The sequence below is a fragment of the Bacillus rossius genome, chromosome 1 (genome assembly GCF_032445375.1).
Source record: "Bacillus rossius redtenbacheri isolate Brsri chromosome 1, Brsri_v3, whole genome shotgun sequence".
Classification (NCBI taxonomy): Eukaryota; Metazoa; Arthropoda; class Insecta; order Phasmatodea; family Bacillidae; genus Bacillus; species Bacillus rossius.
The window spans coordinates 237,449,968-237,464,233 of NC_086330.1; the positions used below are offsets into that span (position 1 = coordinate 237,449,968).

The following is a 14,266-nucleotide window of genomic DNA, read 5'->3' on the forward strand; positions in this document are numbered from 1 at the left end:
TGATTAGTCGCACGGTCCTTCGAGTGCACTTAGCAGCCGCCCGTATATTGTTTTGGTAGGATAATATTACTGGAGGTTCGTTGTGCAATCAATTGTTTTCAGAATACAAACCTCTAGGGTCAGTTTTCATTAGTTCAACTGTTCACGTTGGGAATATAACCATACACCACCATCACTAGGCAATTGTTTCTGCAGAACATTCATATTTGGTTAAGTTGATTACTGTGTAGATTGCGCTCGCATAGTCCAATATCGATATTGATAGCTCACTGATTTCATGCAACGTGCAAGCGGTCTTGTACCGAGTGAACTACATTTAATAGCCCGCATTATTTTGTGGTTTTAGTCTGTATGACAACAATGTAATGGTGAAATTTCACCAATAATAATTAAATTCTGCATTAAGGTTTTGTTTTATCGAAATCTCACCTAGGCAGTGACCTATCCCTTGTTTGGAAGGTCAAGTGTGCAAAGTTTCAACCCAATCTGATGAATGATGCATGATCTCATAGAAGACAAACACACAAACATTCATTTTTATATATAAGTTTTATAATTATTCTTTTTATATTAATTCTTTGACATAAAAGTACATGGACTGCTAGCACGAATGAGGTAAACTCTGCAGTTATTTTTGGAAGCTTGATCATGGCTTTGCGATGTACTAGCTCCCAGCGTTGTTTTTAAAGTTTCGGCGCTGCACACAGGCCTTGGGTGTTGATGGGTTATGGCTGGTAGGAGGTCAAACTCGTGAGTGTCTGTGTCAACACACAAGCCTGCTGGTGTTGCAGACATCGCGGTGGGTGCCTACAGCTCTGCCCAGGCTGTGGTTCTGAGGTCTCGGCCGGTGGTACATCTGCACGGGACGCTGTCCGCTGATGTTGCTATGATCAGTCTGGATGACCTCGCATTCTCCTTCACTGCTTGTGTTAACTTCACCGGTCAATTCTTGCCACCACAGTTGGGTGAGTACTGCATACTGTGTCATGTGTCTCGTAGATGGCTGTTTATAGTATGTATTAACTAAATAGTAAATACTCTATTTGCCCAAAAATAATGTGACTCTAAATATAATGCGATCCAAAAATTTTTGATATGCATTTATGAAAAGGATGAAAAAGACTTTACGGAGAGGAAATCGCCATTAAAGTACAAAGCACTTGAACATTATATTAATTAATAAATTTGTTCAATATTTACTAAACGTTTTCTGATTCCACTCTCATTTGAAACTTCGAAATGCATTTAGAAAAAAAAATTGTATTATGACTTACTAGCTAAACCCGGCCACGCTTTGCTGTGGCACAGTTTAATATTAATTCATTGTTTAATTTAATATTTTACTGTGCATGGCTGTGGAATGTAATAGAAGAAATAAAAATGTGTTTAGCTTAAATATTTTTATTGTAAAGCTAATGGAAGGACTACATTCCTTGTTTTCCCATTTTTTGCATAAACATATAGATCAGATGGTTTACCGACTCTGGAGCACCCGACATATAACTGTCCATGATAGAAGCATTCATTTTCTAAATTCAAACCGCACACTTGCAAAGATTGTCCTTGTGCTTTATTGATGGTCATAGCGAACGCAAGGCGTATTGGAAATTGAAGTCGTTTGAACTCGAACGCCATATCTGTCGGAATAAGTGGCATTCGTGGAAGTAATACGTCTTCACCTTTATGAAGTCCAATCAAAATTGTTGCTTCAATAAGATTATCCATTAATTTTTTAACTACTAATCGTGTACCATTACATAATTTAGGCTGACAGATATTTCAAAGCAATATAATTGGCACACCAATTTTCAAATTCAAAATATGTGGTGGTAATCCTGGAACATCAAGTGAATTGAGAAATTCCGTTGGAAAGTTCACTGCTTCATTTTGGTGCACTACTGAATCAATAGATTTGTATGTCATTGTTTCACCTTCGATTCTGTTTATAATACTATTGTTCATATCGTGTACGTCAACATTTTTAGCCGCTAGAATGGCTCTTTCGCTCAACCATGCATGATTTTTGAATTTTGTTTCGATGTTTTGGAATACCTTGTCTACTAATTCCTCTTTTGAATCTACGATGTTGCATAAATCAGATGATAAGCTGATTTTTCCTGTTTCTGGATTTGTAGGTACAGTGCCGTTACCAACTTCAATTAATTGTCTTGAAAATATGACTGCTGTTGGATCGTTCTGAAGTTTAACTCGCATATTCGTGGTTAAATGCATTTTTTTTACTGTGCTCCAAAAATTTGAATATTTTTTAATTTAAACGTATTTTTATCAATAGAGTCGAAAGAATATACTTTCAAATTAAATAAAGTTTTTTATTCTTTCTTGAAATATATATATATATATATATATATATATATACATATTTGTGTAAATTATAGTCGTCAAGGCACAATGGTCGAGTAGCCTGATGTGCTTGAACTTCGACAATATGGTACAGCATCGTCGAGCGTGGTCACAACTAAGTTGGGTGACCATGATATTTAGTTATAGAAACTTTTTTTCCGACTTTTCCGGTGGATTTTCCCAAACTTTTATTTCATATAAACACTCTTCTGTTAAGATGCAATGTTCTGTAAAAATTTCAATCCAAACCATCGTATACTTTCCGAGTTTTGCGGCCAAATACATACGGAAGCTAAATTTTTATATATATAGATGTTCAAAAGTGGTTATTCAGAAAGCTATGAATGTGGTGGTATACGTTGGTCCCCATTGGTAAGCTACAAGTTTGTGATTATAATCCGACCCCCACTTTTGTTTTCAGTAGTTTTGGTAAAAATCATTGCATTACATTTTCAGGTAAATACAGTAGGTGCGTAGTTGTTAGGAAAGAATTTAAAAATCACATTCAATCCAAAGTTGAGGCCAGACTTATTTTAATCAATAATATTTTTATGTAAGCCAATTAAACTTTAACCTAAAGAGTAAAATTCAAACTTTTGGTGTTGTGCCCTTAACTGCAAGGATGTCAGACTTTATCATATTTGTGTTTCTTGCAGGCATAACTGCTTCCCTGAAGGTGGACTCAGATCTCAACAGAGTCAGTGTTCATGGCCAGGAGAACGGCCTCAGTTTCAACACAACCGTCAGCAGACAGGCTCAAGACTGCAAGCGTTACACTGTGAAGATAAAGGTACCTAACAATACCAACCACTCGATGCCCTCTTCTATGACAAGTTTATGTGTAATGCCTTGTTGTGCCGGAATTATACCCAAACTCTAGACACCTGCGAGTACTCGAAATTCGAGTTTCGAGTCGAGTTTTTTAGTAATACTCGAACTCGAGCTCGTGGTTTTCAACAACTCGAAATTCGAGCGAGCTTTTCTTGCACTCTACCTATAGAAAAAAAAACTCTCATTATATCGGAATGAAAGTCTTACAACACTATTATCCTTTACTTTATAATGTAACATGATCGACCGTATACATGAACACATCATTTTTACGTACCCGGGATTTACGAATTTCCGTGATTAATTTTTTTTACTTCTATAATTTTCCGCATAGCATTAATGTATCACTTTCCTGCTTTATGCGGAAGTATTTCCCGCTTTATGCGGAAACATTTCCCGCATTTTACTGTAAAAAGCGTTTAAATTGTCCGGGGTCTCATCATTTACGCCATTAAATGTGTGATATAAAGTCCCGTTTAAAATTTTTATGAAAGTTCCTGCCAGTAATGGCGCACGTAAATATAAATATGAAGAAAAGACAAATGAACAACAACTTACGAAGAAATATGGATGATGTACCATAACTACAGTACAATTCCAATAGTTATCTTAAGATAATTACCATAAAAAGAACTAAAGATTCTTTGTAGATACCATAACTACTGCAGAAGCATGATAGTTACCACATTTGCACTATAGTTGCCGTAATAACCGAGATGTGTATTTACCGTGATGGTAATGTATTTATTTAGGACATATTAAAATTAAAGAACATTATTGAAAAAAAAAGGATGTTAAATCTTGATATGTACGGTTGGCACATGTTGCTAAGAAATAATGTGATCTGAAAGAATGCAGTACTACTACGAAAAGTGAAAAGGGTACTCGTGGATTTTTAGGTTATGGCAGTCTCTCTTTCGTTTTTCAGTAATATCGGCCGAAAATTAACAAGAGTATTGGAAGTTGGCAGAAATGCCGATTCAACTAAATATTGGCAAAATCGGCTTCTTCAGTACAGCTCTACATTTGATGACATGAGTAAACATATTTCAGACTACAGGACATTGAAAAAGACTTTAATTTCCATGTAGGTTTATTGTGCGTAAGTTTTTTTTGCAAGTGTAAATTGAATTAAGTAAAATGCTTCTATTTTTATTACTTTAAATTGATTAAACTTAATGACAAGTTACAGATATTTGACACTAATTTTGAGGTTAAACAATTTGGTAAATATGTAGAGTAACGGTATATGCGAAAAAAAATGCTAAAAATCTATGCTCTTTCACTTCCTCTTTTCAAATCAACCGGCGGAGATAAGAAATTCCAAATACTTTAGGAGATATAGAATTTTTTAATTTTGCAATACAACACCTGTACAACCATTAGACCGACGCCATTTTTGTTATTTTGCCGTATGTTCGTGAATGCTTAATAAATAAAATGGTCGATTAGGTCAGGTCAGTTACATTATTAATACTTTCAAACTAAGCGGACATAAAAAATAATGTGAATTAATTTCAATGGTTCTTTAGTTTTAAAGTATTTATAATGTAACTGACCTGACCTAACAAACCCGGACAAATGATGAACATTAACAACTCACGTAAAATATTTTTGTTACTTATTACTTGCGCAACAATATCCAAATAAAAAATAAGACTTTAAAATTAGAAACGTTAAAAACCCACCTAAGTTGGAGGCGGGTACATTTCCTTTGCCATTAGAAGGAAATGATGTAGTCGTTCACCTACGTCGCGATACCTCCGACGGAACATTAATAAATAAATAAATAATCACGTATTGGTTCATTTGAATACTGGCCAATCACGGAACTGTCACGTGACAAAATTGTCCAATAAGAAACATAATAGATACTCGTAAACCAGAAACAATGGTGATCGCCGCATGAATACCCAGGTATTGTGATGAAAATTAAAAAATTCGATATTCCTAAAGTATTTGGAATTTCTTATCTCCGCCGGTTGATTTGAAAAGAGGAAGTGAAAGAGCATAGAATAAAAGTATTTTCGGAATTTTAGCATTTTTTTTCCGCATATACCGCGACTCTACATATTTACCAACAATTTTACTAAAGCATTCCAGCCACACAGGTTGCCAGCGAGAAATGCTTCTCATCTGCTGTAAACACCATCTCCAATCGTAGAGCTAATTTAACTCCTGAACGTGCAGAACAAATTATTTTTCTGCATGATAGATTGAAGAACAGAATTTAATACTCTATGACAATCTCTCTCAGAATTTTTGTGCTGAAAAGTGGAAATGTTGAAACAATGTGAATGTACTTTTCAAACAACATGATTTTTGGTGCTCAGTTAGTTGAAGCTCAGTAAGGACTCCAGAAAAATTGACAAGGATGAAATTATTCCAAAGATATGTTACATTTACACAAACATATACGTACTTGTAAACTGTGGTTATGTTAGTTGGATGATATCAGTTGCTAATGAACCAATGGAAACAGGTTAGATTCAATGGAAAACATGTTTTTTTTCCTAGCAGTGCAAATTATAAAAGCACTCTGTAAATAGTTACCCAAAATTAATAAGCCCACTTCATTTTAATACTTTATTCAAACATTATACCTACTAAGTTTAAGGTAAAAATAATTTCCCAAAAGTGTAACTGTATCACAAAAGCTCAAGCTTCGAGAACTTTCAAGTAAGCTCGCTCGAGCTTGGCTCAAAGTAAAATTCTTAGGCTTGCAGACCTCTAATGTAGGTCTATCTATTTAGTAGGCTAACAATGAAAATGGTTTCTTTTTTTATTTCCATATTTTTCTCAAAAGTTCTCACATTTTATTACTCCATCACAGTAAATTTATGTGCAATAAACTTTAAAAAAAAACTCGAACTCGACTCGATACTCGCGAGTATTTTAGCAAACTCGCTCGAGCTCGACTCGAAGTGAAAATCTTCTGCTCGCAGAAGCCTACCAAACTCTAAATAGTATGTAAATTATAACCTTCCAAATACCAGTATGAAATATTCAAATATTACAAGGAATTCAAAGTTAAGAGTTATGTAATGCCCTGCTGGATTGACTTAACAACTAATATTAAATTTATACTGTGTTTAACTGTTTAAGACAGCTTCTGAAGGGCTGTTTTTGTAAGTATAAGTTATTTAAATGACATTTGTTTAAAATGGCACACAACAGCACAAAAATAAATGAACAGAAGTAAAGTATGCTGAGAGATAGTTTGTGTGTGTGTTTCTGTGTGAGGAGGAGTGGAAGAATGTGAGAAATATCCTGCAAAAAAAAAAAAAGGTTCCTAACAAGAAAATTACCTCTTTGAAAGAAAATGAATGTTTTAGTAATAAAATTTACTATTTTACCAACCAGACTTGTTTTGTTAAAATATTCTGCAAGAACTGGATATATGACTAATTAAGTAATTAATGCCATAAATAACTAAATACCACAGCACTGTGTGAAGGACAAATAGCTTTTGTGTACATGTTGTTTGGAAACTCATAGGAAATATTTTGGTAGGTGATTTATTATGTAAATTGAAGTAGAATTTATCTAAGCCACTTGCAGACTAGTTCAATTCCAGTGATATCAACACTTGAAAATTAAATTTTTCAAATGGAGTTACAATAATATATAAAAATTAGGGATGGGCCGGTCAAATCCTCGAATCCTCGAATCCCACCAAATCTCTAGTATTCGAAAGATTCGAAATTCGAGGGAAAAGATTCGGGATTCGAGGAAAAATATTGAAGTAAATGTAGTATGTACTTTAAAAACTTAAATACTTACAATTTACTTGACCTGTTTACGTTTTCCATGGAACACATCCTATTGAGGTTTTGTACTTTTAATTTGTTATATAAAAAAATTATGAAGCATGTACTGATTTGGGAAACATACTTTATATTCATGAACATGGATGCATTGTCGCTACATTAGCATTAAATAAGGCATAAATCACAGATGTATTCTCAGAATATGCTAAAAAATAAAATAAAGCACATTTAGGATCTAGATTAGTAATATGAATCTTGTTTTTTTTTTAAATAACTTTACCGAGAAATCAGTTACTTAGTAATACAACAAAAATGCCGACTTTCATCACAAGTTACGGTCACACATTTACTAATAACAATGAAATAATGAATGATAAAAATTAATACATTATACAATTATTATTTTAATCGTGATTCAATTTTAAATATTCTGATACATATTCTATTTATAAATTTTTTTTAGGATCAAGTTTGTTTTGTGTAGACTACCAACGTTAAAGTATGTATTATCAGAAAATTCCATGATGGCCAACCAATGAATTTGTTTGCCAATCATTTTGAGCAACACAAAAAATAACTGATATTAATATAAAGAATTTTAATGGGTAAACTGGAGAAAACACCACGTAACTTTTAACTTCGAGCATATTAACACTATGCTTTAGTGAGGGTTAATTTTAAAAGATGCACGCCAATATTTCTTATGGCCTAAAACCATTGAAGCCAAGATGGCGCCTTTCAGTTTCCATTAAATATTTCAGGAAAGCGTTTATCTTCATTTGGGACTTTTAACAAATGTCAAGTTGGTAACTACAAAATATTGTTCCGTCGGATGTTGAATTTCGTTTTCCGATTTCCGTGGATACATGAATTCCAGAAACCATGGTGTTTTTGTAGGAAAGGTGTGAGAGTGTTATTTAAATGCAAGAAATTTAATTTACGAGATTAGAGAAGATCAAAATGTTGAAGTGTAGGAACAGTTTTCAGTTTATGCTAATCCTAAATATGCCACCTGCAATCACTGTAAACAAAACATTTCTCGTGGTGGCACGAGAAACATTTGAAGCTACACCCAGTTCATGTTAGGGCCGCATCATGTTCAGTTAGTAAGCCTAACGAAAATATTTGTGAGAATGTAGATGAACCAAATTTAGTTACAACTGAAACTGGTTCGCCTAATGCAGAAGATAAACCAAAATGTAGCAAACCCATGTTACATAACACTCAACCAACACTTAAGGGTTTCATTGAAAAAAAAAGAGAAATTTAAGCTAGGCGATTCAAAAAGTGCTGGTATTACTAGGTTAATCGGAGAGATGATTTGTTTTGATAATCAGCCTTTTACAGTGGTCAAAGATAAAGGTTTCAGAGCTCTAGTAGCTCACCTCAAACCTAGATACATCATACCATCAAGAAAATAATGCTTGTTTTTTTTAAATAAAAATTTAAAGGGTTAAATAATTATGCATAATGTTTAATTTTTTCTCTTAACTTATAAATTATTTTATAATTAACCCTTGAGATCTGGATTCGGATTCGAGGGGTGGATTCGAGGTACTGTTTGGGATTCAAATTCAAGATTCGGATTCGGGAAAAATGGGATTTGACCCATCACTAATAAAAACCTATTTTAAATTTAACTACAACTGTGGGGATTGTGTTTAATTCTATTAAAATTCTTATAGGTAGTTAAATTTTCTCCCCTTAGTAAAAATGATAAGGCAACCTTTTGTTGCAACTGAATAGAACGCACTGTTTTAACGTAAAACACATTCAAAAGTTTCAGCGGAAATGATTAAATGCCTAAGAAATAGGCAATTTTTTGAGCAGGCAGATATGAACACAGTTATATGGCAGGGAATATTGCATAGTATGATTGTCGCCAGGAACAATCTTATGGCACAGACAATATGTTATTCTTGTACACAGCTTGTTAGTATTTGATGTACATGTTGAGTGTGTGTGTTTTTGTGTCTCTTGCTCTCATGCAAATGCTTTCATGCACGTGCGTGTTTCAATACTCGGCACTTTGTTCTGTCCTCTTGCAACTTCAGATATCAGTTATTATCAGTGGACAATACTTCATTTTTTATTGTTGAACTAAATTACTTTCCTGGCCGTAAAGTACTAAGCAAGTTGATATGTGTTGCATCTATTGTCATGAAATTTTATATTCTGCTGATGTGTTTATTTTCCCACAGACGGGAGTGGATGACTTCGCCAGCCCTGTAAAAGTGTCTTTAGATTTGTCTCTACAAGACACTATTGTAGTGGCTGGAAGTAATCTAAAAGGAGGTAAGTGAGACATGGATTCATATAATTTTTTAGATTTATCATCTTTAATTATACATAATTTTTTATGGGATCAAATATTTCAGAGAAAATTTTTAACTTGCTCTAAACTGATTACAAACCTAGTTAAAGTGATCTCTGCTAGGTATGTAAAACTGTACTTATCATCACTGCTCTGTGTCCTGAAATAATTTGTCTGTGCAGACTTCTGCCAGTCATGCCCGGTAGTGGACCCTGGCAGTAACGGCACTGTGATGTCTGTGCTCTTTGACAACGGCTGTGGGAGCGATGCAGTGTGTCAAACAGACCTGGCTGTGCATGTACAGTTTGTAAATATCACGTGAGTATCTGATAGTTTCTTATTTATAGTATTTGCTTAAACTAAGGAACATCACAGAAGTGTTTTGAATATTTTAGTTGTAGTTTTTTGTTTAACTTAATCTCATCAGTGTATGTTGGTTTATGTACACATTTTAAGTATCTTAACACAAATTGTAGAAGGTGTTGATCAGTGTTGTTCTTGCATATTTTTTTAAAAATTTTAATGATGATTAACATAAAATCCACTATTTACAATGATAAAATTTGCTTTTTTATAACACCATAAAATCTTGGCTATAGAGATTATTAAAGTTATTTTCTTGCAGATTGGTGCAAAAGAGTTTATGTTTTGAGCATGGCTAGAAACATAAATATTTTTTCCTGGTGCCCTAACCGAAACAATATTTATTGAAAGTGGGAATGTTTCTTACTTATGAGGCTTCTAAAATTAAGTATTTTTGCTGAATTTTTGCGTTATAACATGGCACTAAATTAAATGTTAAAATAAACAGTTACATTCTTGATGAATGTTACCCTGTATTTAAATTTAGTGTACAAAATTCCTGTAAATCATTAGTTTTGTGTAGTCTTCAAGTAATAAACAATTTGTTTAAATGTTTCAGTGAGCCATTCATACTGGATCCGGAGAAACCATTTAGTGTGGCTGTGAGCGTGGCAAACTCAAAGGAACCGGCTTATCAGAGCTGGTTCACTTTAGAAACATCAGGAGATGTCTCACTGGTGAAGATACCATCCTCCTGCCAACAGCTTCCCGACACGTTGACTCTGCGCCTTGAGTGTACTCTGGGTCATAAGCCTCTCACTAATGTCAGCCAGCCGGTGAGGGTATTTATATCTAGCAGACTTAAAATAGTGCATATCTAGATACTGCACTTTCACTGGTATTGTCGTAATCATCATTTGCAATTTGCTGCCTAACAATCATGCAGTTGTGGTAACTGCTTATAATCAGTCTTAATACAAATAATTAGGCCTGTGAAAAATTTTGAATGCAAATAATAAATTATTCATATTTGATTCACTCTCGAATACTATTTGAAATAATCAATATTCGTTTCCTAATGAATATTATACATAGCATACCTTGTGAGTTTGTCTTATACCAATGTTCACTGTTGAGGTTAAGTTATTTTTGCAATATAAATACCCCTTTTTTGTTGTTTTAATGGGACTTTGTAATCAAAAACATTAACAATAAGCAATGTTTTAAACATGCTGTCTTGCTAAACAGTAACAGAAACATTGTGTGAACAATTCAAAACACTACATATTAGTGATTTCAAACTTGAACCAAAAATTTGTATTCAATTCAGCACATGCACCATAAGTAGGAAAAAAATCTTCAACAACCGTGGACTACAACACCACAAAACATGGACACTCCATTGCAATGACCATTAAAAAAGTAACCGCCATAAGTTTAGTGTCATATAAATTGATAGTCACAATTGATTAAAAACCATGCAACACAGTATCAGCTTACTTGCTGTATATATCTATGATGAAGCAGATGTGATTAAAAAACATATAAAAATGTACATAATGGTTTCAGATTTTCAATGAAATTAGCCAAAATGGTTTTTATAATATTGCTGAACTAAAATAAAATATATCTGGTGGCCGTTAACAACGAAAACTCATGAATAACTAGAGTTTAAATATGTAAATATGAGCTCATTAAATTACTAATTTGGAAATAACAGCATAAAAAAAATTAACATTTTTCTTAAAATAGATTACATTGGATTTCATGGTATTTTGCGATTTGCGAAAATTTTCTGGATCTATATGCAGAGTAGCAGGTTGTAGAAAGTAAGGATAATTGGAACTGAAATGAAAGATTTGTTGGTTAGGTTAAGTTAGGTTAGCTGCTTAATTAAAACAAAAATTATTTCATAATTTAAAAATCTTAAAAAAACATTTTCCTTATAGTTATTGTAGCTGACTTAACCAACCTCTCACTTTAATATTATTTGTCTAATTTTCCAGATGTTATTACATGACGTGAAAAATTTTTTTTACTGGGATTGTATTTTTCATTCTTACTATTAAAATTTGATATTCATATTCGATTCAAACTAGAAAACTGGTATTCACACAGCCCAACAAATGATATATTTTTCAGCATACAAGACAAATTATATGCAAATTTGAAATTTGAAGAGGGTAAGGGTGTGTGCAGGTTGCGGTGGTGATGGAACTGCATGAAGAGGTGTGCGACGAGCCAGCCCCTGCAATGTGCTGATGGGAGAGTGTTTGCAGGTGGCGGTGGTATTGGAACTGGGTTTGAGCAAGGTGGCAGCCGGCTCAGGAGTGATTGTGTTCAACGTAACGGCGGGGAGCTCTGGGGATGAACAGACTCCTCTAAACAACACAGCGCTCTTGAACCTCAAGCTCTTCTTGGACACCGAGCCTATTCTCATAGGGTATGTCCATGTTTGCTTACTTCATTGTTTTTTTAGCATATGGTGGCCCCATATATTAACTGACAATAGATAAGTGTTAGTGATATGCCAATACCACCCTGTTGTTTCATGAAACAAATTCTTCAACTAGGTTTTTATAGGTATGTGCACAAACCAGCTTATTTCAACCTTACTTATTTTCATGATCAAGGTTTTTATTAGATTGTTTTTTAAGGGGAAAAAAACTATTTTTTTTTACAATTTGTATTTCACAAGTAGGGGTGTACATCACAAGTAACTATATATGCAATTAGTATATTATTTATAATTATAGCTGTCAATATTCTTTAGAAAACAAATTTCTATAAAACTCATTTCCATGATTGGCACATATCATTAAGGTACCGTATTTGATTTATGTTTTAATGAAAAAATTTTGGGTGCCTAATGTAGAATTTACAATTTGTGGCTGTGCAATTTTTTTGTTTTAACAGTTCATTATGAACCCTAGTGAATTCCTGGCATAATTTGAAATCAATTTTGATTCCAGTTACGAATCCTCAATTTTTAAATTTTAGATTAAGTATGTCAAAACAAAACTGTATAACACTATGACCATAGAATTGTTATTAATTAAAACGTTTATATGTTTTTTATTTTTTTTCTTACTTTTAAATTTTTACTTTGAAACAGGCACATTTTACTTACAGGTAGGAATGTGTACTTGTCTGCAGTGTATACTGCTGGCTATGACATGTATTTAAAGGGGATTAATCCCAGGAACTTTAGTTTCTTCCATTTCTTGCTATATAATTTAAAATTTGAGGTATTTACCTCATTTTTTGACATGATGAAGCTTGCAATATCTTTCCAAGCTTTTATACAGTGTTACAATGTGATGTTTACTAGCAGGTTCCAGTCTGTAACAACTGATTGTCTCACGTGAGTGACTACTAAATAGTAATCATGTTCCTATCACATGTATGTATATGTTGTTTTTACTGAATATTTTACTGCACTTTCTGAGATTGGGACATTAAATATTTATATATTTTACACAGTTTTTTTTTTATCATATTGTACCACTCATAAAATGATATGTGTAGTTTTTAGGAAGGTAATATATTTAAACTGCTAATGATGTACTGTATTTAAATTTTATTCACAGTTGGTTTGTTAGTGTAGTTTGCTTCATTATGGACCTTCACACTCTTGCAATCAAGCTACTCTGTAGCGCACAGATTTGTGCAGAAATTTCAGTAGAAGATAATTTTCTTACTATTTTTACCTTATACAGTGATAAAATAAGTAATTTTAATGTCTTGTGAAATAATTTTCCAGGAGATCCAAGCCAACCACACTGTACTTCAGCCAACAGTCTGATGACATGATGCTTGCACACGTCTATGAGGTAACTAACACACAAACTAACTTAAGTATATTGAAGAAAATTGCCCTTATATCAAACTCCACTGAGAAAAAGACATCAGTACCTCCTGTTTTCACACTTTCCTTGATTGTACCCAAATTTTCTGTATTACTCTATTTATGTGACATCACCCCACTCTATAGGAGCACCGTAAAAGGGGCATAGAAGAACTGTGTGCAGAACTATGTCTATTATAAATTAGTACATTCCATGATTTAAATCTTAACATGTGTTCAATGTCATTGACTGTAGTGCTATTAAAGAGTTGTGTAGGTGATATACATATTGATAATCCTGAATATTCTTTGCACAGGTCATCTAACAGGTCAGTGAATAGCCCCTGTGATGAGTATGATACATCCATTAATAGTTCTATACTATCTTATTATAAATTTGAAAATATTGCAAATGTAAGTGTATCGAAGAAAAATTCACAGATTCTTTCAATTTACTATGTTTAACATGTGAAAAAATAACTAGATTTGAGTTTGGTTTTTTTTTCTTGTTTTAGTTTGGTTAAACTCAGTATTGCCAAGTATTGCAAATTTCATTGATTATTATTACCGATTCAAACATCCAGTTATGGAACTATGGAGTGTTATGTATTTATAATGAAAAAAAATAAACTTAAGGATGTCTTAATCAGCATTTCATACAATAAATCACGATCATGTACCTCTTGTGATAAGAAGGTAAATCTTTTGCAAAGCATCTAATATAAATATCAATACTTAAAACGTATTTAGCTTTTTACTCAATTAGTGGTTTGCAAACCTGTGTTACTTTTAAATTATTTGAGGGATGTTTTATCTCGTTACTGTATAGAAGTGGTGTTA

General features: G+C 33.1%; 1 protein-coding gene across 3 annotated transcripts in view; it reads left to right on the forward strand.

Annotated features, from left to right (window-relative positions):
- Positions 1–14,266, forward strand: part of LOC134527386 (integrin alpha-4-like) — a 155,716-nt gene that overhangs the window by 99,179 nt on the left and 42,271 nt on the right. For all 3 annotated transcript variants that reach the window (XR_010074179.1, XM_063360034.1, XM_063360033.1), the window contains exons 12-18: positions 792–965; positions 3,018–3,151; positions 9,164–9,257; positions 9,459–9,594; positions 10,199–10,415; positions 11,859–12,022; positions 13,343–13,412. Coding sequence is in view for 2 of the 3 variants with exons in the window: in XM_063360034.1 (XP_063216104.1) it covers positions 792–965; positions 3,018–3,151; positions 9,164–9,257; positions 9,459–9,594; positions 10,199–10,415; positions 11,859–12,022; positions 13,343–13,412 (989 nt within the window). In the remaining variant the exon portion in view is untranslated. The remainder of the gene's footprint in view (positions 1–791; positions 966–3,017; positions 3,152–9,163; positions 9,258–9,458; positions 9,595–10,198; positions 10,416–11,858; positions 12,023–13,342; positions 13,413–14,266) is intronic.